This window comes from Eretmochelys imbricata, chromosome 7 (genome assembly GCF_965152235.1).
Source record: "Eretmochelys imbricata isolate rEreImb1 chromosome 7, rEreImb1.hap1, whole genome shotgun sequence".
Taxonomy (NCBI): domain Eukaryota; kingdom Metazoa; phylum Chordata; order Testudines; family Cheloniidae; genus Eretmochelys; species Eretmochelys imbricata.
In genome coordinates this window covers 106,397,411-106,421,049 of record NC_135578.1, presented here as the reverse complement: position 1 = coordinate 106,421,049, position 23,639 = coordinate 106,397,411, and the positions used below count along the sequence as shown (strand labels likewise).

The 23,639-nt window shown below is 43.7% G+C and overlaps 1 protein-coding gene across 1 annotated transcript in view; it reads left to right on the top strand.

Annotated features, from left to right (window-relative positions):
* The first annotated feature begins 1,291 nt into the window (after positions 1 to 1,291).
* The window catches only part of HTRA1 (HtrA serine peptidase 1), a 48,979-nt gene continuing 26,631 nt past the window's right edge, over positions 1,292 to 23,639 (top strand). Inside the window, exon 1 of the mRNA XM_077821866.1 lies at positions 1,292 to 1,754. Coding sequence (XP_077677992.1) covers positions 1,292 to 1,754 — 463 coding nt within the window. The remainder of the gene's footprint in view (positions 1,755 to 23,639) is intronic.

Here is a 23,639-nt window from a genome sequence, read left to right as displayed (position 1 = left end):
AAATGGGTTTTTAACCCACGAAAGCTTATGCCCAAAAACTGTTAGTCTTTGAGGTGCCACCGCACTCCTTGCTGTTTTTGTGGACACCGACCCCTCTGATGCTTGGTCTTAAGTTAGGTTACTAATATTTACATACATTACAACAGGTTCAGATTCTGGCAGCCAAAATATCGTTCATCCTTTTCAAACTGGTAAATGGTGTTCAGGGCAGCATAACTCTGTTTTATAAGAATGGGGATTTGCCCCAGAGTGCTTCTCCAGATTTCCTTTCACTGTACCCCTGCATTTCAAATTCACAGCATATCAGTGATGGTGTCTCCAATGGTTTGTGCAGTGGTTTGGGATCCTTGGTTGTAATAAGATGCTAAATAAATGTGTAATTATTAACTATCTTCTCTGCTGTGTATGCTGGTAACTTCTGTGTAAAAGAGGTACAGTGCTTTTACATTATCAACCCAAGGCCCTCCTGTCCTTTGTACAGGCTGCCCTTCGCAGTAGTCCCTGGCTGGTAGTATGGGTCCCAAGTAAAAAATGTGAGATCATTCTTATCTAATCTAAATTTTGTTAAGAAATGTTGTTGGCTATTGGTCACCTCCTTCAATCCTACGGTCTTGCTCTGCAACCTTTTGTTAACCTTCTGCTGGGGAGGGGCGATTTATTTTTACTCCTTTTTGTCTCTCACACTTTGTCATGCTTGGCACTACACCGAAATATGTCTGGGTCATAAATGAACGCCGCCAGGCTCTGCCCTCCACCCTCCTTTTCCCGGCTTGCTATCTGCAAAGTACTTTGCCCCCTCGTCGTGTTGTCCCATCCCCTACCTTCTGCCCTATGTCTCACTCACCTCTAGCCCGCCTGCCCCTTTTCTCCACCGTCACCCGCCAGCTTACGAGAACTGCTGTCCTTCCCCACTCCCCATCCCCTCCCAAGCGGTGCAAACCAATGGGCCGCTTTCGACGCAGGCGAGACGGTTTATAAGGCAGCCCCAGCCGGGCCGCACGCCCCCGCCTGGCGCGCGCTCCTGGCCGCTTCCCCACAGCCCAGCAGCGACGTCCTGCCTTGCGCTTGGTGCAGCTCCGGCTGGGGGGGGGTGAGCTCTGCCTAGTCTCCTCCGTGCAGCGCTCGCCTGGGGGGGCGCCCTTTGCACCGCTCCCCAGCTCTCCCCGCTGCAGAGCGGGGCTCGGGTTTCAGCGGCTTGGCAGCCCGGCGCTGCTGGTCTTCGCTGGCCGCTGAGCATCTTGGGGGCTGCATCCGTCTCCGCTCCGGCCGGCTCTCGGTTCCCCGGGCCAGGATGCTGCTGTGGCTGAGCTGGACAGGCGGCTGCTGCCTGCTGCTGCTGCTGCTCCCCGGCGGCGGCGGGGCTGAGCGGGCCGCCGGCTGCCCCGAGCGCTGCGAGCGGGCGCGCTGCCCCGCCGTGCCCGCCGACTGCGCCGGCGGAGAGGCGCGGGACGCGTGCGGCTGCTGCCTGGTGTGCGCGGCCCAGGAGGGCGAGCCCTGCGGCGGGCCCGCCGGGGAGCCGCCCTGCGGAGAGGGGCTCCAGTGCCGGCTCCCGCCCGGCGCGGGAGTGGCGGCGACGGCCACGGTGAGGAAGCGAGCCAAAGCCGGGCTCTGCGTCTGCACCAGCAGCGAGCCCGTGTGCGGCAGCGACGCCAGGACCTACGGCAACCTGTGCCAGCTGCGGGCGGCCAGCCGGCGCTCCGAGCGCCTGCAGCAGCCGCCGGTCATCGCCATCCAGCGGGGCGCCTGCGGCCAGGGTAAGAGCCGGCTGGCGCCTCCCCAGCCGCCGCGGGAGTGCGGGGCGGGCAGGGGGGAGCGAGGGTCTGGGGTTCCCTGGGGCGCTAAACCGCGCTAATCCAATGGGCAGCGGCACACGTAATGATCCGTATTACCTGGGCTGATGTCCGCTCCGCTGCCGAGCTTTGTAGTGAGCCCCGGGCCTGAAATCGGCTCCGCTGACCGCAAAAGAACCTCGTTGCCCTGTAAGGATCGGGGGCTGTGTTGGGCACCTCTGTCCGGGCGGCCCCGAAAGTCTGCCCAGGGCTCGGCCAGCAACCCAGGTGCCTGCTCCTAATCTCGTCTCCGTTTTATAGTACCCCATTAACAACGGCTAGCTGTGTTACTTGTGATCTCGCCATTGATCTCAGTTATGACTGGGTAGGTGCCCAGTAAACTGACGCATGTAAAGGAGATAAACGAGACTCCGAATGCTCAAGTCTCGAGACTTGGTCAAGGAGTCCAGAGCAAGCCCCTTTGCTCGTGAATGGCCTTGTCGAGCTCGATTTTTAAGATCTCACCCCACAGGCACACAGTAAATTGCAAAGAAGAATGGAGTGTTAATCCAGGGTGATTTTTTTTTTAGTCTGTGGTTTCTGGGAATCCGTAGTTCAAACCATTCAGTGGCCATTCAGCCTGATACAGTGTACTGGTCCTAATAGAGACTTCAAACCTAAATTTATAACAGGTTGCTGCTCAACACCTTTAAAAATGATCATGCAGACTGTTTTTCATTTATGCATTTCTGTAGGTTTTGTAGCAAAACGAACATTAGCAAATAAACTATAATTCTCAGCCTCTTAGAATTTAAAACAATTTTAAATAACATTTTGGGGTGAGGGGAAGAGGAGATCCTCTGCTCTTGCTTGAAGTGGCTTCCCCTTCCAGTTGTAGTTTACATACCTGGGTGAGTGGGAGTGAAAAAGTTTTAGCCACGTGGCCTCCCACTAAATTAGTATAGAGGAGTTGGGAAATCTCTGAGACAAACTAGCAAAATCTCAGTCTTATCAATTGTCATTATCATCATCATGCAGGGAACTGTCAATATTGAGTAATAAGGCTCCCTAAGTGCTTTATAAATTGGTATATAATTTTTACAGGAAGATTGTACCACTGAAATGCAGCCACCTTGGTGGTAAAATAAGTTAATTTTATTATATATGCACTGAGGAAAGGGTTGTCCTTGACTGATATTTGGCTTTCAAGTTTGGTCAGAAACTAGGGCAAGAATGCAATATTTTTAGTATGCAAAGTAACAAGGAAAATTGTTTTTATGTTCCACTTAAAATAAAACAAATACCCCCCCCCCTTAAAACTAGATACAATTTAATTCAGATAAAATTTATTGTATTGCCTGATGTAGGTTCTGAGAAATACTGGTGAGGGGGTTTATAACTGGCTACTCTTTCATGAAGAGATGTCATGGAAAATGAAATAAAAATACTAAGTTGGCAGCTTCTGTTGTAAAACCAGGTATTACTAAAGGAATGCAGTATGTCCATGACAACAGAGCAAAGCAGTGAGCTGCTGCCACCCACCTCATCAGATGTTTTATCTTGTTCTATTTAGTAATAATACTTTAGGTGGGAGTGGGAAAGATATAAACCTAAAAGCACAATAGGTCAACTTTCTAAATTCTCTTCAAAAGGAACACAGGATCAGCACAATACAAGTAACCGTGCACATAATAATGAAGAGGCATAATGTTTTCTCTTTGGTATTGTTTATAAGCATTTATGGTTATGCTAATTGAATCTCACAAATTAGGGGAAGTGAATATTTATTTGTAGTTTAATGAGATTATTTTTCCCCATAACAAAAATATGATGGGTTTTAAATTAGTTTTGTTAGGTATAGTTAAATGTATTCCAAGGTAGAGTTCTGTAAATTTGAGCGATTCATTGATCATGTATATTGAAATGAAGTCTCCTCACATATTATATCAGGATAAAAAAGGTAATAGCATTCTGTTCTCATATAAATGAGGCCCTACCAAATTCAAAGTCCGTTTTGGTCAATTTCACGGTCATAGGATTTAAAAAAAAAAATAAAAATCATGATTTCAGCTATTTAAATCTGAAATGTCACTGTGTTGTAATTGTAGGGGTCCTCACCCAAAAAGGAGTTGTCGGGTGGCGGGGGTTGCAAGATTATTGTAGCGGGGGGTTGCGGTACTGCTGTCCATACTTCTGTGCTGCTGCTGGCCACGGCGCTGCCTTCAGAGCTGGGCAGATGGAGAGTGAAGGCTGCTGGCTGAGACTCCAGATCTGAAGGCAGCAGCGCAGAAGTAAGGGTGGCATGATATGGTATTGCCACCCTTACTTCTGCACTGCTGCCTTCAGAGCTGGGCAGCCAGAGAGCGGTGACTGCTGACGGAGGGCCCAGCTCTGAAGATAGCAGTGCAGAAGTAAGGGTGGCATGGTATGGCATTGCCACCCTTACTTCTGCACTGCTGCTGCCAGGGTGCTGCCTTCAGAGCTGGGCGCCCGGCTAACAGCCGCCATTCTCCAGCTGCTCAGTTCTGAAGGCAGCGCAAAAGTAAGGGTGGCAATACCATGACCCCCCTAAAATAACCTTCTGACCCCTGATTCCTCCCTTTTGGGTCAGAACCCCCAATTTGAGAAACGCTGATCTCCCCTGTGAAATCTGTAGAGTGTAGGATAAAAGCACACAAAAGACCAGATTTCACCGGGGAAACCAGATTTCATGGTCCGTGACGCATTTTTCATGGCTGTGAATTTGGTAGGGTCCTACATGTAGATAACAGTAAGAAACACATAATGAAGTTACATGACTCTGTTATACTCTTGTACATGGAATTGCCATACTGAATCAGACCTATAGTCCGTGTAATCCAGTTTCAAGTCTCTTAACGGTGGCCAATACCAGATGCTTCAAAGGAATATGCAGCATCTCCTCCAAACCCGTCCTTAGGCAGGAGTGGGATAATCTGTCCCCCATTCCTCTGGAAGGTTTCATCTTAATCACTTACAGTTAGAGATTGTTAAACCCTGGATCATAATGATTTATATCCATTCCAAACTACCCAGCGCTTTTGGAAGTTGTTTACAAAAAATAGGATAGAATATATGGCTCAGTTTCTAAAATATTAGTCATGTTTAGTGATTCAAATGTTGTTCCCCTTGAGGTCAATCATTCTGATAAAAAGCATGCAGAAACTTTTCATCATCTTTCTTCACAGAAACATCTGCAACTGTTTGAATGTTTTACTCTTTCATGTTCAGTAAAATAATATCTGTGTGGCTCAGTGCATGTATATTCCAGCTCTGAGTGAAAAACTTTTGTGGAATAGGTTTTGAGTTTCAGAAGTGATTGATATAAGTGTAGTGGTTATACAAATCTTACTTTAATGGAGCATCATATTTGGTACACAAACAGAAGAGTGAGATCTGAGTTTTGTACCTCTCGGTACAAATTTTTTAAAATTTAAAAGCTATACTGTATTCTATTAGAACAATCTCAACCAGTTAACTTCAGCAAACACTCAAAGCTTTCATTTCCTCAGTAAAGTATAAGCCTTTGATTTTAGATCTCAATTCACGAAAACAATATTGTCTCTTGGTCTTTTTGCAGAATGGTCACAGAATTTGGGCTGTGTTTGAGCGGTAGGGAAATACCACTCTGCTGTTGGTTATGCAGATAAAGCATAAGCCTGAATTGACTCATTCAGTTCATAGTCTTACGTTTTCAGTAGAAAACCTAAAAGTTAGTGTTTAGGGTAAATTTTCAATAAAAAAACATCAAACATCCAGAAATAGAGCATGTCTGGACAATCATTCTGTTCCTGTAGCATCTCTGATTAGTGCTTTGTTTGATGTCTGTATCAATGAGAACAAAAGGGAGGTGCTGGAAAAGCAGACCAGTTGTGTGACATCTCATCCCTGGTACAGAGCAAATGTTGTTGTAAGCAAAAATGTTTCAAACATAAAAAATTCCAAAACAAAGACACAGAGGCTAGTCTGTAGGCAGGCGAGAAGGGAGGGAGGCTTCTAGCAATTTCTGATAAAGCAAGCATTGCCTACTGCGTGACTTGTAAAACTTTAGCTGTGGCTTTTTTTTTTCCAATCCTATTTCTAACAAGAAGGTTTTTTTATTCATATCCAGTGAAGTTGGGTTTCCTGACTATAAAATTGAGGAGAGGAGGGAGAAATCCTATAAGAGTCTTTTATTTGTAGAATAAATGTACTGAGTATATTGTGAATTGCATAAGGAAACAGGGCAGTGGATGTGTAACAGTTTCCTTCAAATTCAGAAAATACAAAGCATTTTATATAATATTGGGTCATTTTAACAACTGATATAAAACAATCCATAGTGCAAACAGTCAAGTACTATGTTCAAAATCCCTTTTTTCTTGAAGTTGTCTGAAGATATGCAGCTGTTGACCATACAGAACAACTTCTCCTCCAGATATTTCCCAGGAAAGCATATAGGAAATTTTATCCCATCTTTAGTTTTGTAGGATATGGAATTACTACCTCTGCCTTGTTCTTCACAAAAGGTCTTCGGATCAGAAAACCTGCTTGCCTTTCGGTCTCAGTACATGGACCAGCATTAGGAAAAAATGAAATGTACTTAACTTTGTACCGCCTATCTTTTGGTTCCCTGGGTGTTGTAAATATTCTTTACTTGTCCCAGGAGTCTTATCACAATGCTGCATAACTTGCATCTGTACTAGCCTTTTTCTTGGTTCTGATATTCTGTTTCATACACAGAGGTCCAGGCATGATGTCCTTTTCTTAATATGGCACACAGAGGACCGCAAGGATCCAAACATTATGATAATACATCTTATTCTTTAGCTATCAGTTATTCAGTATTTAAACTTAGGCATCACACATTTTGCTCATTGTTTAATCTATCCCAGTCTATGCTGAACATTTGCATTGGCTGTCTGCCTGATTGCTGCTGTGGGATATCTTTCTCCTCTAGAAATCAAACATTCAAATACATTTTATTTAACTCTAGGGCTATGTGTGTGAGTGTTGTGTTCTCTACAGAGAATGCAAAAGGGGGAATTTGAGTCATAAGTGAAAAGTTGTAGAAGGCCGAGTAAGTCTGGAATGTTTTCTTGTGCTTCCTTATCCCCTCTCTTCCCCTGGCCTTCAGTTACAAATATTGTGAACTCTAGGGAAGAGGCAATTCACTTCAGGGTCTCTGGCAGGTACTAAGACCCTGCCTAAGGATGCAGGGTCATTCTGCCGACTTGTCCTGGAAGCCAGATGAGCTTGGGAGAGTGAAAGTTGAGAACTTCTTGAAGACAGAAGGAACTAAGAGCCAGGACCCGCAGGGAGAAGTCCTAGGACCAGCAAAGTGGAGGTGAGAGAGCCCAAGCTGAATTGTTTGTTGTTGAAATTACCCCCTTCCTTGGGTTTCATACAATGGTAAGTTTGAATGAGATGAGATGGACCAATTGAGGAAACTTATGTACAGGGTGCCACATTCCACATACACACAGGCTATTTGAACTTTTTTCATATACAAGCACCCCCTCATCTCCCCCTCCCCCCTAAAAAATGCATCCACAAACTTTTAATTTGTGAATTGCATGCCATTTTCATGCCAGTATATTGCAAACTACTTTAACAAAACAGAAGAAATTCTCCATCTTTGGAAAAGCATGAGAAATGTCAGCCTAGAGGGTTCAGAAAGATATTTTAATCTTTGTCCTATGTAGAGAGTCATTATGAAGACAGACCTTTTTTCTTCGGCGGTGTTCAAAGGTTTCAATCAGGCTTTGGGACCCCATTGTGTTAGGTAGCGTACAAGAGCATACAAAGATATTGGTAATGTCCCTCAGCCCTGGTAAAGGGGAGCTTATCTATAAATGCAAATGTCATTGTACTATAAAAATAATGAGGAAAGTGAAACAAAGTATCAGTACTTGGTATCTAGATACTGCAGCGATGGGGGCATTAGAAATAGCTAAGGCAGATCACCCTGAGTTACTAGGAAATAAACTTTCTGTTGCTTCTTCCTCCACAAGGATGTGTTTCAGTGGCTCTAACTTCCTCCTGGTCCTGTAGGTCAAAGGGAAGAAAATCCTTTGCAAATAACTTCCTAAATATCATTTTTCTTTTTGCTGTCTCCTCTCCCATTATATACTTACAGGCATTCGAGGACAGCATCCCACACAATTTTGTATCCTTGCTTGATGTTCTTATGGGGTTACAGCATAAAGTTTGGACAAATTTGGATTTTTTTTTTTAACATTTGCATCTAGTAGGAAGGATAGAAACTTTCTTGTGAATGTTGTAAAATATTAACCCTTTTCTAACAGCTCTTGTTCTGGAACGTTAGGACTCTGCCTTCTATTCTATATAGGTTCTTATACTGCCCTCATCACTGTAGTATGTGGGTACCTTTCAATAGTGCATTAAGCAGTGTGACTATGGGCATGTCTACACTCACCTCCAGAGAGAGCGATCGATCTAGCAGGTGTCAATTTATCGCATCTAGGGAAGACGCGATAAATCGGCCGCTGAGCGCTCTCCTGTTGACTCCAGTGCTCCACCAGAGCATGAAGCATAGGCGGAGTTGATGGGGGAACGTCAGCAGTCGACCTACCGCAGTGAAGACACCACGGTGAGTAGATCTAAGTACGTCAAGTTGTGTAACTTAGATCGATTTCTTCCCTCCTTGTCGTCCCCCCCCCCCCCCCCCCCCCCCCCCCCACACACACACACGGTGTAGACCAGGCCTAACAGTGTCACATGTGGTTCCTCCATTCTCTCATTCTGTCCCCAGGGGGAGATTGTGTGTGCAGTGCAAGGTTATGTTTTGGTAGTTTTATTTTGTGGCTTTTTGAACTGTATATTCTGCCCTATGTGTGTATGAGAAAAGGCAGATTGAAGAGGCGTGCCTTGCACTGAGAGCAGAAGGTAGTGAGGTTTGGGATATTCCTTAGTTCTTCTGGGACTCTGTCTCAGACCAGCCCCTGAGAAGGCTCTGTGTCCTACACAGCCCAGCTTTATGGTTTACTGAGTTTTATAACCTCCAGTCAGCACATCTTCCTTTCATAGTTTCAGAGATGGAAGAAGTTTATTCATCACTAAAGCTGACTGACTTGATATTTTGAAATGCACTAGAGCCATACATCTTGTCCAAATAACACACTATAATTATCTGACAGAATGATTTAAATGGAAGGTCAATAACCAACCATTTGTCATGAATTCTGAGTACTTTGAAAACAACAGAGAAATGAGAACTATGCAGCAAACGATGGGAAAGAACAGTAAATGGAACGACTTAGATTCTTTAGCTTATAGGGCTGAAGTGGCTGAATGGTTTTGGCAGTGGAAAGCAGTGGAATAGTGGGGGCAGGAAGAGAAGCTCAGCTGAGAAATCTGGGAAGGTCAAGAACTTAGCCAGATATATATCAAGGGGAAAGCTGATATGGTTTGTTGTGAACTGAGCTTTCAGCTGTTTTCCTGAAGATAATAATAGACATGTCATGTTTTGCATTCTGGAGAGATTTTAAGAGAACTCCATAGGTTACTTACTACACACTAAATCCACAAAAATGATCTGTGTTAGACTGGGGGGTTGAATACAATGGGTGCACAAAGTAGAGCTCTACAGCAAATGGAATAATTGACATAGCTTTCTTCTCCGCCTCTCCTCCCCATTGTGGCTACATCTTACTCTTATCTAGGTGGCCTGAATTTGATTTTTTCCCTCTCTCTCTTTTTGTCTGGGTCTTTCTTACTCAGTGGGGAGTTGTTTTTTGTAGTGGAAATACAACAACAAAATATTTCCTGAAGAACAGAAGGCATTCCCAAACTGTGGGTATTGAAACTTCTCTGAAGCCAAATATTCAGATTAAGAGGAGAGGGAGCTGTGTGAAGTGGATTGTCTGAAGTAGCTCACCTTTCCCCCCCTTCCATTCTAATCCTTCCTTGGTGGGAGTCAGCAGCAGTTTTGGAGTTACTCTAGGCTTTTCTTCAGGTCCTTATCAGCAAATAAAGCTTTGGAGGGTTGGACTTAATCCTCTTCTCCCCCTGGATTTGAAATTTAAGAGTACCTTACAGGAATATATTAAAAACCAAGAGTAAGTGGCAAGAACTTTAAAAAGTGGAATTTGAATGTGGTGGGGCATGTTATAGTCTTACAGTTCATGGAAAGTGTTGTGCTGTCCAAGAAATTGGAGATCTTGGAAAATATTTTTTGCAAATAAGAGCTTGTGTGTGCTTGGAGGGTAATGTTGGAAATAGAATCTGTGAATGGCATGCAAAATCTCTCTGAAATTTTGTTGAAATAAAGTTTGGGCCACTCTTTCCTCCCACCTCTCCCCAAACTGATTGGGCCTCTGGGATCCCTGGCATGCCTGGGTGGTAGTAGAAGTTTCAGGGTATATATAATTGGGTCCAGTCAGAAAGTGAATGCATGGTACTATTGTAGTGATTTGGCTTCAGAATGTGGCAAAGGAAAGGAGGGTTCTTTATGGGGTTGCAGGTGCATGTGTTTCCTGACTTTGCTCATGTGTCTTAATTTAGGAGAAGGAGTTTAACTTCTTTAAAAAAATCTGACTTCCCTGTACTGGAGGAGCACTACAGTGTATTGCCTTGATTTACACAAGTTTAACATATAATCTGCAGATGATTAAAAAAAATCTACATTGTAATAAATAGCACAGTTCATTACTGCTGTAGTTTTTGGAATCCATGAAGTGAGAAGATTTTTGTGCCCGATAGCTATAATCTCATAGTGAAGATGAATTAGGCAGTCAAACATGCTATGCTTTGCATTTCTGGATTATTCTAGCATACCTTGGCTGGTGGTAAAAGGTAGAAGGCTGAAGGCCAGCTGACACTCTTAAACTGCTTGGGTTGTGTAACACCTTATGAATGCTCTGCCAAGGAAGTGTTCTATTTCTGGGGAAAGTCATTTATAAATGAAAATTAGTTGAATAAATACCTATAAATAAAAATATGCAGTGTTGTTGTAGCAACAGAGCTCTGGAGAAGAAGAGCTATGTGAACGCTCGAAAGCTTGTCTCTCTCACCAACGAAGTTGGCCCAATAAACCTATTACTTCACCCACCTTGTCTCTAGAAATAAAATGAAATAGGAAAGTCAGACTTCTGAATGTACACCTCAATCCTCTAAGAGTGGAATCCAACCTTTTTACGCCCAGGATCACTTTTTGAATCTAAGGGCAACCCCGAATCTACCCTGCCCCTTCCCGAAGGCCCCATCCCTTACCCAAAGCCCCGACCCGCTCACTTCATCCCCCCTCTCTCTCACTCGCTCTCCCCCACCCTCACTCACTTTCACCGGGCAGGGGCTTGGGGTTCGGGACGGGGTGCAGGCTCTGGGCTGGGGCTGAGGGGTTCGCAGTGTAGGAGTTTGGGTGCAGGAGGGGGCTCCAGGCTGGGGCAGAGTGTTGGAGTGAAGGAGGGGGTACAGGGTGCTGGCTCTGGGAGGGGGGTCAGGGCTGGGGCTTATGGTGCAGGAGGGGGTTTGGGGTGCAGAAGGTGGTGTGGGGTAATGGCTCTGGGAGGGGACTCAGGGATGGGGTTTGGGGTGCAGCCTCCCGTTGGGCAGCACTTACCTCAGGCAGCTCCCAGTCAGCGGTGGGCGCAGTGAGGCTAAGGGAGGCTCCCTCCCTACCCTGGCCCCACACCGCTCCTGGAAGGGGCCAACATGCCCCTGTGGGAGGGCAAGGGACACATGGCTCTGCGTGCTGCCCCTCTTTGCAAGCACTTCCCCCACAGCTTTCCCAGCCAATGGGAGCTGCGGGGGCGGTGCTCGCAGGCAGGAGCAGCGCACTGAGGGAGACTCCTGCCCCGCGTTCTCGGGGCTACGCTGGCCACTTCCAGGAGTGGAGTGGGGCCAGGTTAGGCAGGGAGTCTGCCTTAGCGGCAGCCACACTGTGCCACCACTAATCGCAATCGACTGTTTGGTGACCACTGTTCTAAAACATGCCTGCCTATGCTTAACCTTCCCACAAATAGTCCCACAAATGGGTATAGTAGTCCCATTAAGTAAAGTATGTATACCCATTTGTGGGAAGGTTAAGCACATGTTTAATATACTTTTTTTGTTTTGTTAATTTTTCCTCATGAATAGATTTTTTTTTAAACAGGCTGCTTATAATGTACTTAATTGGTCTTCCTTTATGCTGTATTTTCATCTTTTCAGAGTTCAGGTGTGATCCCTGAAAATATATTCTTTTCATCACCAGAGTTTGAAATCCAGTCCTACCGACTTGCATAACTTCTCCACAATTAGCTATTTGTAAGATGTTACCAGAAACACGGATGATGCCAAATTTAGGAAGGGTTTACATAGTAGTTGGAATTAGTAAATACACTTTAATTTTTAAGGCATCCATGCATCATGCCTTACTTGGATATTTGTGTTTTTAAAGAAATGAGTAAATAATTTTCCAGAGTAGAACGTAAGTTTTTGAAATTTCTGCAAAATAGGTTTAGGTGTATATGCTTTTCTGTACACCTCACTTCTTTCAATTTGATGCCTATCCCTGACCTTTTTATTGCAATAAATGCACCTATCACTTCCTGTTTTCCTGGGGTTTAGTAATTAGAGGTAGGCAAAGAGACTATTTCAGTTTGAAAATAACATGGGGAAAGAATGAATGTGGGCCCTGCAGGAAGTAAAGTAGCATAGACCTATGGATGAGAAGTGCTGTATAAGAATAGGTATTATTAATAAAAATATGTTGTGACTGTTACACAGTAGCTTTAAAATCTCCAGATAAGACTACGGTCCTGTCTTCTTCTGTGATTTCAAGCTTTTTAGCATAGTAATTTGTATGTGTCTTTAACTTCTGCCATTAGGGGAAGCTATGCAAAAGCTGGGTTTGTATTTTTCCCCTGCTTTCTTGCCCTTGATAGCCAAATATTCCTAGAAAATGAAAAAAAAAGTCAGTATCCCCAAAATAGGGACATCTGTTAAATATTAAAAGCAAAAGTCTCATGCCTTCAGAATGTGACTTTATCTTTTTTTAAATACTTAAACAAAATGTTCTGGATACACTTTTGTTGTTTACATTTGGAATAGGTAAACTTGCAATGTGATTGTTACCTAATACCATTGAAATGGGCATTTTATTCATTCTCTCTCTGAGGCATATGGAACTGGGGAGGAGAACAGGATGATGACCTGAATTGGAAACTTTAAAAGCTGTAAACTGAGCTGGGTGGAAAAAGGAGAAGGCGGAATGATTGCTGACTCATCCATCGTGTTTTCAGAATTCTGCAGAAAAGAAAATAACACGTCTGCTTTGAATCCTGTTGTCTGAAGTGCTCATTGCTTCTGCCTACGGGATCTATTACAGATCCTTTTCTACATCTATCAGAAGGACATGTCTTAATATTTCTATTTCAGGCAGGTTTTCCTCAGTGATGTTTTCCAGTTCAATATGCCTCACTCTTGTCCTGAATATCTTTCTTCTACCTGTTTAGCTTTTTCCTAGCTCTGGTCCAGATGTTGAGCATAACTTTCTGGGGGTACATAAAACGCTAGAGAGTGGGACAACTGTTGGAAGTTTAAGCTCCATTTCTGTTGTTTTTTCCGCTGTGGAAGTCCAGCTCTCCTCATCACCACTTACATTTACAATGAGGGTCTTTCACTCCTGATTTATTTTAGCTGTTTGTCACTGTGCTCTGCAGTTTCTTTCCATTTAATCATCCCAACGTGTCTCCCTCATTAATTTGAAAATCAATTGGTTTGATGTGGATGTTTCCACTGATGTAACTTTTAGATTGTTTTGATGGCACACTAATGCTGCACAGTTTAAAAAAGAATTTCTGGAGGCTTTGAGCATTTATGTAGCAGCTTCATTTGAGGTTCTCCAAGCATTAGTTAAGCATGAATATACTTCATTTTAAAGGTAAACTTGTAATATAGAGAGGATAAATGGCACTTCCATGATTGCACAGTGAGTCAGTAGCATAGCTGAGAAGTCCTGAATCCCAGCCATAACCACGAGACACACTTCCTTCAGCAAAAAATGTTCCGGATGATGTTTATCTAGCAATCCTGATATTACTTTGTAGGAAGAGTCATAATCATAAGGATGTTCCCCTGATTCATAAACCACTGATGGTGTCTTTCATATTAGTGGTGAGAAGATCTGCTTGAAATACATCATTAAAATCCTAGCCAAATAAGGAATACACTATAATACTCAATAAGAAAGTCATAGGCACTTTATCCAAGAGAGGTCATTTACCACTTCTATTCAGTGATAAGGAGATACAATATTTGCACGGGCTGGGTGTCAGTAGTCGGTATGTGTCCACAGAAGTCTATTTCATCCTCACTAAGAACCTAGAGTAATTTATGGATCTGAAATAACAAATTCTTCGAAGGTTTCTGTGGTGGATAAGTAAATTTTCTAAAGATGTTTGCACGTTTTGACTCCAATTTTATAAATATGCAAGTGCATTGCCTATGTTACATTGTTTACATAACATGATTATTAGTAAATGTCCAGTACCTGTGCTTGTTCCTTAATAATTTGTCTCCAAAGCACTGCTCCTTTTTAGACCCCTTTGAAGTGAGTAAACTTTACTGTCCATGTTATAGTTTGGGGGAGAGGAGGAACAGAAGTACAGAGTGGCAGAGTGAGCTATCCAGCACCCCACAGCAAGTCTGTGGTATAATTCATGTTAGAACTTCCTGGCTGCCAACCCTCAACTCATCCCTTCAGTCCATTCTGCTTCCAGTCAGAAGTTGTGGGAGCTATTTAGTTCTATAGCCTTTGGTATAGATTCCTATGTTTGTTTAACCATGAAACAATGAAACAGACTACAGTTAGACACCAGTGCTTTTTATCCACAAGGGAAGCAAGAGTTTTGAGGCTGACATTCATAGGAGCATGATCAGGCCATGTGACACATTACTTGTAAGAAGATCCTGACAGCTGGCCAAGAAAGAATTGATCCTCATGTAAATATTATGAGGATGAGAATACAGTGCATACTGTTGACACCAAACAAGAAGCTTTACTTTAAATCCTCACAAAAGCTTATGCTCAAATAAATTTGTTAGTCTCTAAGGTGCCACAAGTACTCCTTTTCTTTTTGCGAATACAGACTAACAGGGCTGCTACTCTGAAACCTCTTAATCCTGTAGAGTTTCTAGCTTCAGGAAACGTTTGATGAAGTGAATACTAGATTTTGGTCAATTTATTATTCACTTGACTAGGACATTTGAAATGTCTCCATGGTACTCTCTGTCATGCAAGTATATTCTTTGTTAGGGATATTAAGTGATGGGTATAGCTATTTCCTAAGCAATTGTCAGTGAAATCTCTTTAGTTTGTCCTCTCTAGTTTGTTAGCATAATAATGCTGGCAGTATTGACAGACCATCTCAAAACCCGCTCCTTTGATCTTCGTTTATGTTGTTGGATCCCACTCTTGATCTTTTTTTATGCTGTTAGATAAGTGGGTTGTTTTTACAACATGTAAATTGCTGCTCCTTGTTTTATTAATACCATCCTTTTCCTTTATAGTGAATTACACTATATTTATCCTTCAATAGTGCATGGAATATTACAGTTTACAGTTTGATGTAATTTTAAAGATAAAATGGAAGAGATGGGGAGAAAAATTTCAAATATCATTTTTCTTTACTTTCCAATGGGGCAGTAAGTAGCTTTCCCTGTGAGCTAAATAAATACGCTGCACTTCAAAGAAAAAAAAAAAGAAAAGAAAAACAACTACAGTTATAGAGCTTTAAAATACAGCTGTTCTGGATGACTAGACATTTTACACTGCAACTCATTGTTCAGTGGAATTTTCCCCACAGAGTTGGAAATCACCTACAGGATGGATAACATTTTAAGGTTCTGTGGCCCCGAATCAGCAATCCATCCTTATTCAAACAAAGCACATAATCGTGCACTCAGGTCCTATTGGTCCTCAGGTCCTCACGAAAGCTCATGCTCAAATAAATTGGTTAGTCTCTAAGGTGCCACAAGTACTCCTTTTCTTTTTGCAAAGACAGACTAACACAGCTGTTACTCTGAAATCAGGTCCTATTGACTTCTTTTATGCTGGGAGAATTGTGACTTCAGTTGGGTTTAAGCATGTGTCTAAAGTTAAGCATGTGTTTAACTACTTTGCTGAATTGGAGCCTATAACCATAGTGTGTATGTAATGTTAAACAAGTAGCAGGTAAATGAAGTAATAGTCGATTGGCAGCAAGTCGATTTGCTTGTGCAAAATTGATACCGTTTGTAGCTTATCAGTAGACACCGGAGCAGGATACTGTTGGGCATAAATTTATATAGAGGGCCAGTTGGGGTGTGGCCCGGCCTCCATCCCCCCCTGCTTCTTGCCCCATGACATCCCCCCCCCCCCCCCCGGAACTCCTGCCCCATCCAAACCCCCCTGTTCCCTGACAGGCCCCAGAACCCCCACCCCTGACTGCCCCCACCACCCCATCCAACCCCTCCTCTCCTTCCTGATGGCCCCCCTGGAACCCCTGCCCCATCCAACCACCCCTTCTCCCTGTCCCCTGACTGCCCCCGAACTTCCGCCCCTGACTTCCCCCCACCGCCCCATCCAACCCCTCCTCTCATTCCTGACTGCCCCCCCAGAACGACTGCTCCCTATCAACCCTCCTGTTCCCCACCCTCTGACCACCCCACCTCCCCACCCCCGACCACCTCTCCAAACTCCCCTGCCCTCGATCCAACCCCACCGCTCCCTGCCCCCTTACCCCGCTGCCTTGGGCACCGGTGGCTGGAGCCAGCCACACACCGTGCAGCACAGAGCACCGGGTCAGGCCGGGGTCTGCAGCTGTGCTGCCCCAGGAGCTCACAGCCCCACCACCTAGAGCGGCGAGGTGAAGCTGCGGGGGAGGGGGAACAGCAGGGGAGAGGCGGGGGGGGGGTGCCTAGCCTCCTGGGCCAGGAGCTCAGGGGCCGGGCAGTAGGGGCCCGCAGGCCGGATGTGGCCCACAGCCCGTAGTTTGCTGACCTCTGCTTTATATGGTGCAAGGACCTTCTGGAAAGAGTTTTGATAACTGTAGCATTAACAAGGAAAAAGAGATTAATCCTTGGATATGATTCTTACTCTCTGAAGGGCTACCAGGCACCAGCCTGGTTTTAGCATACCACGGGATCTGCTGCTGAGCACACAGATCTGTGTTGTTAACAATGGTTCTGATGAATGAAGGAAAAAAACTCTTGAAACCAAATCTTTTCATTGAGGATGCTACTGCTTCACAAAGAGTCCTAAACAAAATAAAGAAAAACAAAAAACCCAAACCCCATTATTTCATTGAAAGCACCAGGGTGTTGGTGGTAGAGGAAATCTCTTTCAAGTACAAAACTACAATTAGACCAGCCAGATGCCCCGTTTTTCTAGGGACAGTCCTGGTTTTGGGGACTTTTTCTTATATAGGCACCTATTACCCCCACCCCCGTCCTGTTTTTTCACAGTTGCTATCTGGTCACCCTACTTAGACATCATATTTCAAAGAGGATGCTTCAAACAATTAGCTTGTATATGCATGTACACTATCTTTTATTTTTGTTTTAATAAGAGTACTGATAATCGAGCTGTCCAGAGAATAATTCTGTTTTGCAGCAGTTTTTGAGGTTTCAAAGTTTGTTTAGGTTCCATAATGAAAGAGAACCCATTGAAGATTTTCACACAAATAGAATTGTGTCTAAATGTCTGTTTTCTGAAATGTAAGCTTTTTGGTTTGGAAAGGTTTTTTGGGTATAGGGGTCTCTGGTTTACCCTCCTGTTTGAAACAGCATTACTTCAAAGCACACTGCAGAACTTTTAGTACATAACTTTTAGTACATGATGTACTGTCCACATGGCCAGTTAGTGTGCTGTGGAGTCACACCCCATTTTGCCACACACTAACTGACCTGATTCAGAGTGTTCTGGATGAAAACTATGTCCTGAATCAGGCAGAGCAGGGCCTTGAACTCTGGATTTCCTACATCCCGGCCCAGTGCCCTAACCACCAGACAATAGAGCATGATCATCTTTCTTTGTCTTTCCCTTTCTTGAAGTGTCCAGAGACTTGGATGAAATTAAATTGTTCACCCAAATGTTCCCATTCCCTTTATTGCTAGTGTTGTTTGACTGCTCTGTTTCTTTTCTGAAGTCTTTGATTAGAATCCATACTGGTCACTTGCTGTTCCAGCACTCTGTTACTCTGCTGGGAAATGCAAAGATCAGAGATGGGATAAACCTTTAGTCTAAATCCTTCAAGTTTTTGAAGTTAGGGTATGAATGTTTGTTGTTCATATTGCGGTAGGCCATAGAGACCTTTTCCTGGTAAGGTTTGTGGAGTTACTGTATAAACACACTGTAAATGACAGTCACAGCTCCAAACTGCTTACACTTTATGTAATGTGGGTGAAATAAACAAAGTAAAAGGTGGAGAGGGAAGATGGGGTGGTAATAGGATGTTTTAGCATATATTAGCTGTGTGGTGTGCAACTCGTAGATACAGGAGGCTGATCAATAATAGTGGTCTCAGACATCAATTTGCCACCTGCCCACAGGGTATTGAATGGAACCCAACCCCTACAGTTCTGGTACCAGGTTGGATTCAGAACTGGATGGGGAGGGGAGGGAGTCTGGATAGTGAGGGAGTCCTCCTGAGTGTCAGCCCAAGATGATGAGAAGCTCACGTCATAAGATTTCCAACACGCGAGATGGAAATCTCATAAGAGTAAATGACCTCCAAAGTTGCCTTCCAGTTTGGGTCAAAATCTTTAAAAAACAAAAAACAAAACCAGTTTGCAAGATATTGGCTCTACTAAACACTATAGCCTTGAACCCTGATTCAGTCTCAAACTAAATCTAACATAAATCTAGATCCAGATATGCTCTTTGGCTCATCTCTTATCAAGGTAGGTTGTCATTGGAGAGTTACTCAGGACAATGATTTCAAATACTTGACTTTCCCAAGTGTAGTATACAGCAATGGTTCTCAACCAGGGGTATGCGTACCCCTGGGGATATGCAGAGATCTTCCATAGGGTACATCAACTCATCTAGATATTTGCCTAGTTTTACCACAGGCTACATAAAAAGCACTAGTGAAGTCAGTACAAACTAAAATTTCATACAGACAATGACTTGTTCAGACTGCTCTGTGTGCTGAAATGTAAGTACAATATTTATATTCCAGTTGATTTATTTTATAATTATATGGTAAAAATGAGAAAGTAAGCAATTTTTCAGTAATAGTGTGCTGTGACACTTTTTTGATTTTTTGTGTGAGATTTTTCTAAGCAAATGAGGTGAAACTTAGGGGTACGCAAGACAAATCAAACTCCTGAAAGGGGTGCAGTAGTCTGGAACGATTGAGAGCTACAGGTATACTTCATGTAAAGTATGTGTGAGTGCATTGCCCTCTAATGGCTAGTCCACTGAAAATGGCCGCCATGCTGACAGCTAATAGAGATTTTCTTTATGTCCAGTTGCAGAGAGCCATGATGTTTTCCAATTATTCTTTGAAAATTAGTTGCCTCAGGAAATTTTCATGTTGTAACCTATTAGTGTTTTAGTCAGTCATCATCTACCAATTAATCATCACTAACTTGATGATCATCCTTGTAACTTCATTAATTAATCACCACTAGGCATTGTATAATAGTTCAATACAAGAATTACAAAACCCAATAAACAGTGTGCTATAAATAGAGATGGGTCCAATCTGCAAAGAACCAAACTTCCCCAAGTTCAAAAGTATTCAAAGTCAGAGTTTTGTTCAGACTCCTCTCTCAGTATAAGGCTTTTTCTACACTGCCAATTAAACTTTTGTCGTTCACAGGTGCTTAAGCCCCCCCTCCCCCAAAAGAAGAAGCCGTGTACGTTGTCTACTGACAATGGTATTTTGTCAGCAAAAGTGCCAACAAAAGGCGTTTACGCTGCCTGACTTTTAGCGACATGACCGTGTCGCTAAAAGCAGTGTAGTGTAGACAAAGCCCTAAGACACCATCAAGAAAATACCAAGTGGAAAGGGAAAAACAATAAGGGTGTGACAAAGAAATAAGAAAACAAGCACAAAGGTTTTAAATATGGAGCCAATAGTGTCCATACCAAATGTAGGTTAGAAATCTAGATTTTAATTAGAACTTTACAAGTGGGGAGAGATCCACAGAAATGGAAATAAAGTGGGCTCTAATTACAAGCCTTATCTAATAGTGGGCTCCCTAAACAGCAGGGTGAAGGTGTCTGCTTATGCATATCAGCATGAAACACAAGGAGGAGTTAAAATTTGTAAGAACCTACACCTCTAAGGGCTTCTGTATGATGCTTTCTATATTAGTAGGTGGAAAGTGGTGGGAGTAATTAGATAACATCTCTGAGTTTGGAGGAAGAGACATTATCTTTAGTCAAAATAGTAACCCAGTCTATTTGTATTTTTTGTTTTGGTAGTCATGGCATAGTAAAATACGATGTTTTAAAATGCTGCAGTTAAAGAGAGTAACTTTCATTATTTGAAATCAGGAAATACTTTGTTTGCAAAAGGAACTTGTAAAACCCTGTAAATCACTCTTTGCACTCACTTTTCTCTCGAATTCCTTGCTGTCACCAAAGCTGGTTGGAAAATTTGGACAACAATGAAACAAATGAAATTGCTCAAAGTTGAGAATTTTTCACCCCTGTTTTCCAGTCAGCTCTAGCTGTTGCAGCAATTACATTGTGATTCAATTATGAGCAACTATTGTTCATATACAGTTGTGTGAGTAGAGATTACATGATAATTTAGACTGCTATGTGGATGTCTTCTAGTGATTTGTTTTCCTCTTGGTTTAGCCTGTTTGTTTTTGGTATAAAAGATACAATGACAAATGTACTTAATGGTCACTGCCACTGTTATAGGAAATAGTAAATATATACTTACATACATAACAAATAGCTGTGCAAGTAGCATTTTAAGGAAAAGCAAACTTTGGGGTAGGTTTCAGAGTAACAGCTGTGTTAGTCTGTATTCGCAAAAAGAAAAGGAGTACTTGTGGCACCTTAGAGACTAACCAATTTATTTGAGCATAAGCTTTCGTGAGCTACAGTTCACTTCATCGGACGCATACTGTGGAAAGTATAGAAGATCTTTTTATGCACACAAAGCATGAAAAAATGGGTGTTTACCACTACAAAAGGTTTTCTCTCCCCCCACCCCACTCTCCTGCTGGTAATAGCTTATCTAAAGTGATCACTCTCCTTACAATGTGTATGATAATCAAGGTGGGCTATTTCCAGCACAAATCCAGGGTTTAACAAGAACGTGGGGGGGGGGGGGGATTTGTGCTGGAAAAGGCCCACCTTGATTATCATACACATTGTAAGGAGAGTGATCACTTTAGATAAGCTATTACCAGCAGGAGAATGGGGTGGGGGGAGAGAAAATCTTTTGTAGTGGTAAACACCCATTTTTTCATGCTTTGTGTGTATAAAAAGATCTTCTATACTTTCCACAGTATGCGTCCGATGAAGTGAGCTGTAGCTCACGAAAGCTTATGCTCAAATAAATTGGTTAGTCTCTAAGGTGCCACAAGTACTCCTTTTCTTTTTGGGGTAGGTGTCACCCTGCCTCTGTGGGTCACAACTGAGAACTCCAAATTCAGGACAAACCCCTAAGAAATATGGTAGACAGACTGCAAAATTGGTGATTATTCTTCCATAAGAGATACCAAACCTGCAAGAAAAGTAAACTTCTGTTTTACCACACTGGCTAACAAGAAGTCAGAAAAGCAATCTCCTTAGGCATTCCAGTCCTGGATTCAACACCAAGACACTAGACTTAAAGATGAGTGGTTATTTAAAACCAATTTCATCAAACAAAAGGGGTCTTCTGATCCCAAAGGACCAGCCACATACCCAAGTCAATATACAACTCAGATCTTACCCAGTAATCACACTGTTGCCAGTTCTCTAGTATCTAATATCTAAATGTTTATTTATAAAAAAAAAAAAAAAAAAAAAAAAAAAAAAAGAAAGAAAGGTAAGAATTAAAATTGGTTAAAGGAATCAAATACATACAATAATCTACTCCTGGGGGAATTCTGTGCCACTGCATGTGTGCAGAATTCATGTCCCCCACAGATTTCTTTGCTTCCCCGCAAAAAAATGACTTTCTCACAGGGAAGCAAAGAGAAGCTGCAAGAGCGATCACGCACCACTCCCTAGCTGTGCAGGTACATCATTTCAGGAAGCCTGCAGAAAGGTAAATCACCACGGTGCTGGGGACATCTGAGCCAGGATCAGCTGCTATTCCCAGCTGGGCTGGAAGCAGGAGAGGATGGGACTCTCTCTTCCCCTGCAAAGAGTGGCTGGGGCTATGTCAGACCCACCCCCAGAAACTTCCCCCAGCTGCAGGAAGCTCAGCATCTTCCCCTGCTTCCTGCCCCCATCACTCCTCAGCTGCAGAGGGGAGGGGTCACTGTATGGGGAGCTGCTCCCCCATCTTTCCGACCCCGTGCATCCAGACCTCCCATACCCAGATACCTCTGCCAAGCCTCACCCAGTACATCCAGAACCCCCCTAGCCCTCCATACCTGAACCCCACTCCACTGAACCTCAACCCCTGCATCTGGAGCCTCCTGCACCCAGACCCCCTGACTCCGGACCCACCCCCCAGACCACCCCCTACTGAGCTCCCTGCGCTCAACCCCCCACCCTGATGAGTCCCCCCACACCACCCTGAGCCTCCACATCTAGACACGCACGCCACTGACCCCCCAACTAGTTGCACCCAGACCCCTACCCCACTAAGCTCCATTCCCATAGCACTCAGACCCCTCCGCTGAGCCCCAACCACCATCACCTGGAAGCCCCTGCAGAGACCCATTGCCCCTGCACCTGGGACCCTCCCGAAGAGCCTGTGTGCATCCAGATTCCTCCACAGCTAGATCTCCCACTGAGCTGCCTGTACCCAGATTGTCCTACACAGAACCCTCTCACCCCACACCTGGATCCCCCCCACCCTGAGTCCCTTCACACTTGGAGCCTGCCTTCCCCACACCGAGTGTGCCTGGCGCAGAGGGTTGTTTCTGGGGCAGTCTCGGGCCTTGTGCTGGGTCAGGATTGGGTGGAGCCTCACCGTTCAGTCCACGTCCCAGGGGTAGGGGGGGCTGTAAGGTGATCTCCCGCCTTCATGCAGCCAGTGTTCTGTGCTCCCCACTGCCACGCTGGAGCCTCTGCATTTATTTATTGACAAAACTTGCAGAATATTGTGCACAGAATGCCCTCCGGTGTAAATAATTGCAAAGTTCTTGGATCAGGCTTGTAGCAGTGATAGAATAAACTGCTGGCTGGTTAAGTCTCTGGTTGCTTCCAAATCATTGGAAGGTCCTCAGTCCCTTGGTTAGAATGCTCCCATCAGTATAAGCTCATAGTCCAGAGGTTTGAGCAGGAAAGAGGCCAAATGGAGATGTTTCCAGCTTTTTATGGCTTCTGCCAATTGAAGGGAAACCCATTGTTCTTACCGTGAAAAATTACAGGAAACAAGATGGTGTTTGGAGTCACATGTCCGTGCATGCTTAGTCATAGTAGAGGCCATCACAGGAAAGTCTATTAAGTGTAGATAGGTATCTCCCCTGATCCATTGTGAGTTAAGTGTTCTTTGATGAACCTTTTCAATTGAATAGTCCATTCAAGATGTGCAGGCTAAATACCTTGTGGTCGTTACCACAGGAGCAAACATATTTGAAATACAGGTATAGACCCAGTGCTTATAACTTCAAATACAAAAATGATACATGCATACAAATAGCATAATCATATCCAGCAAATCATAACCTTTCCATGGATCCCTTATTTGACATACTTTGTACAAGTCCCATTGTTAAGAATTGATCAGCATTCATCAATGAAATCTTTCACTGGAT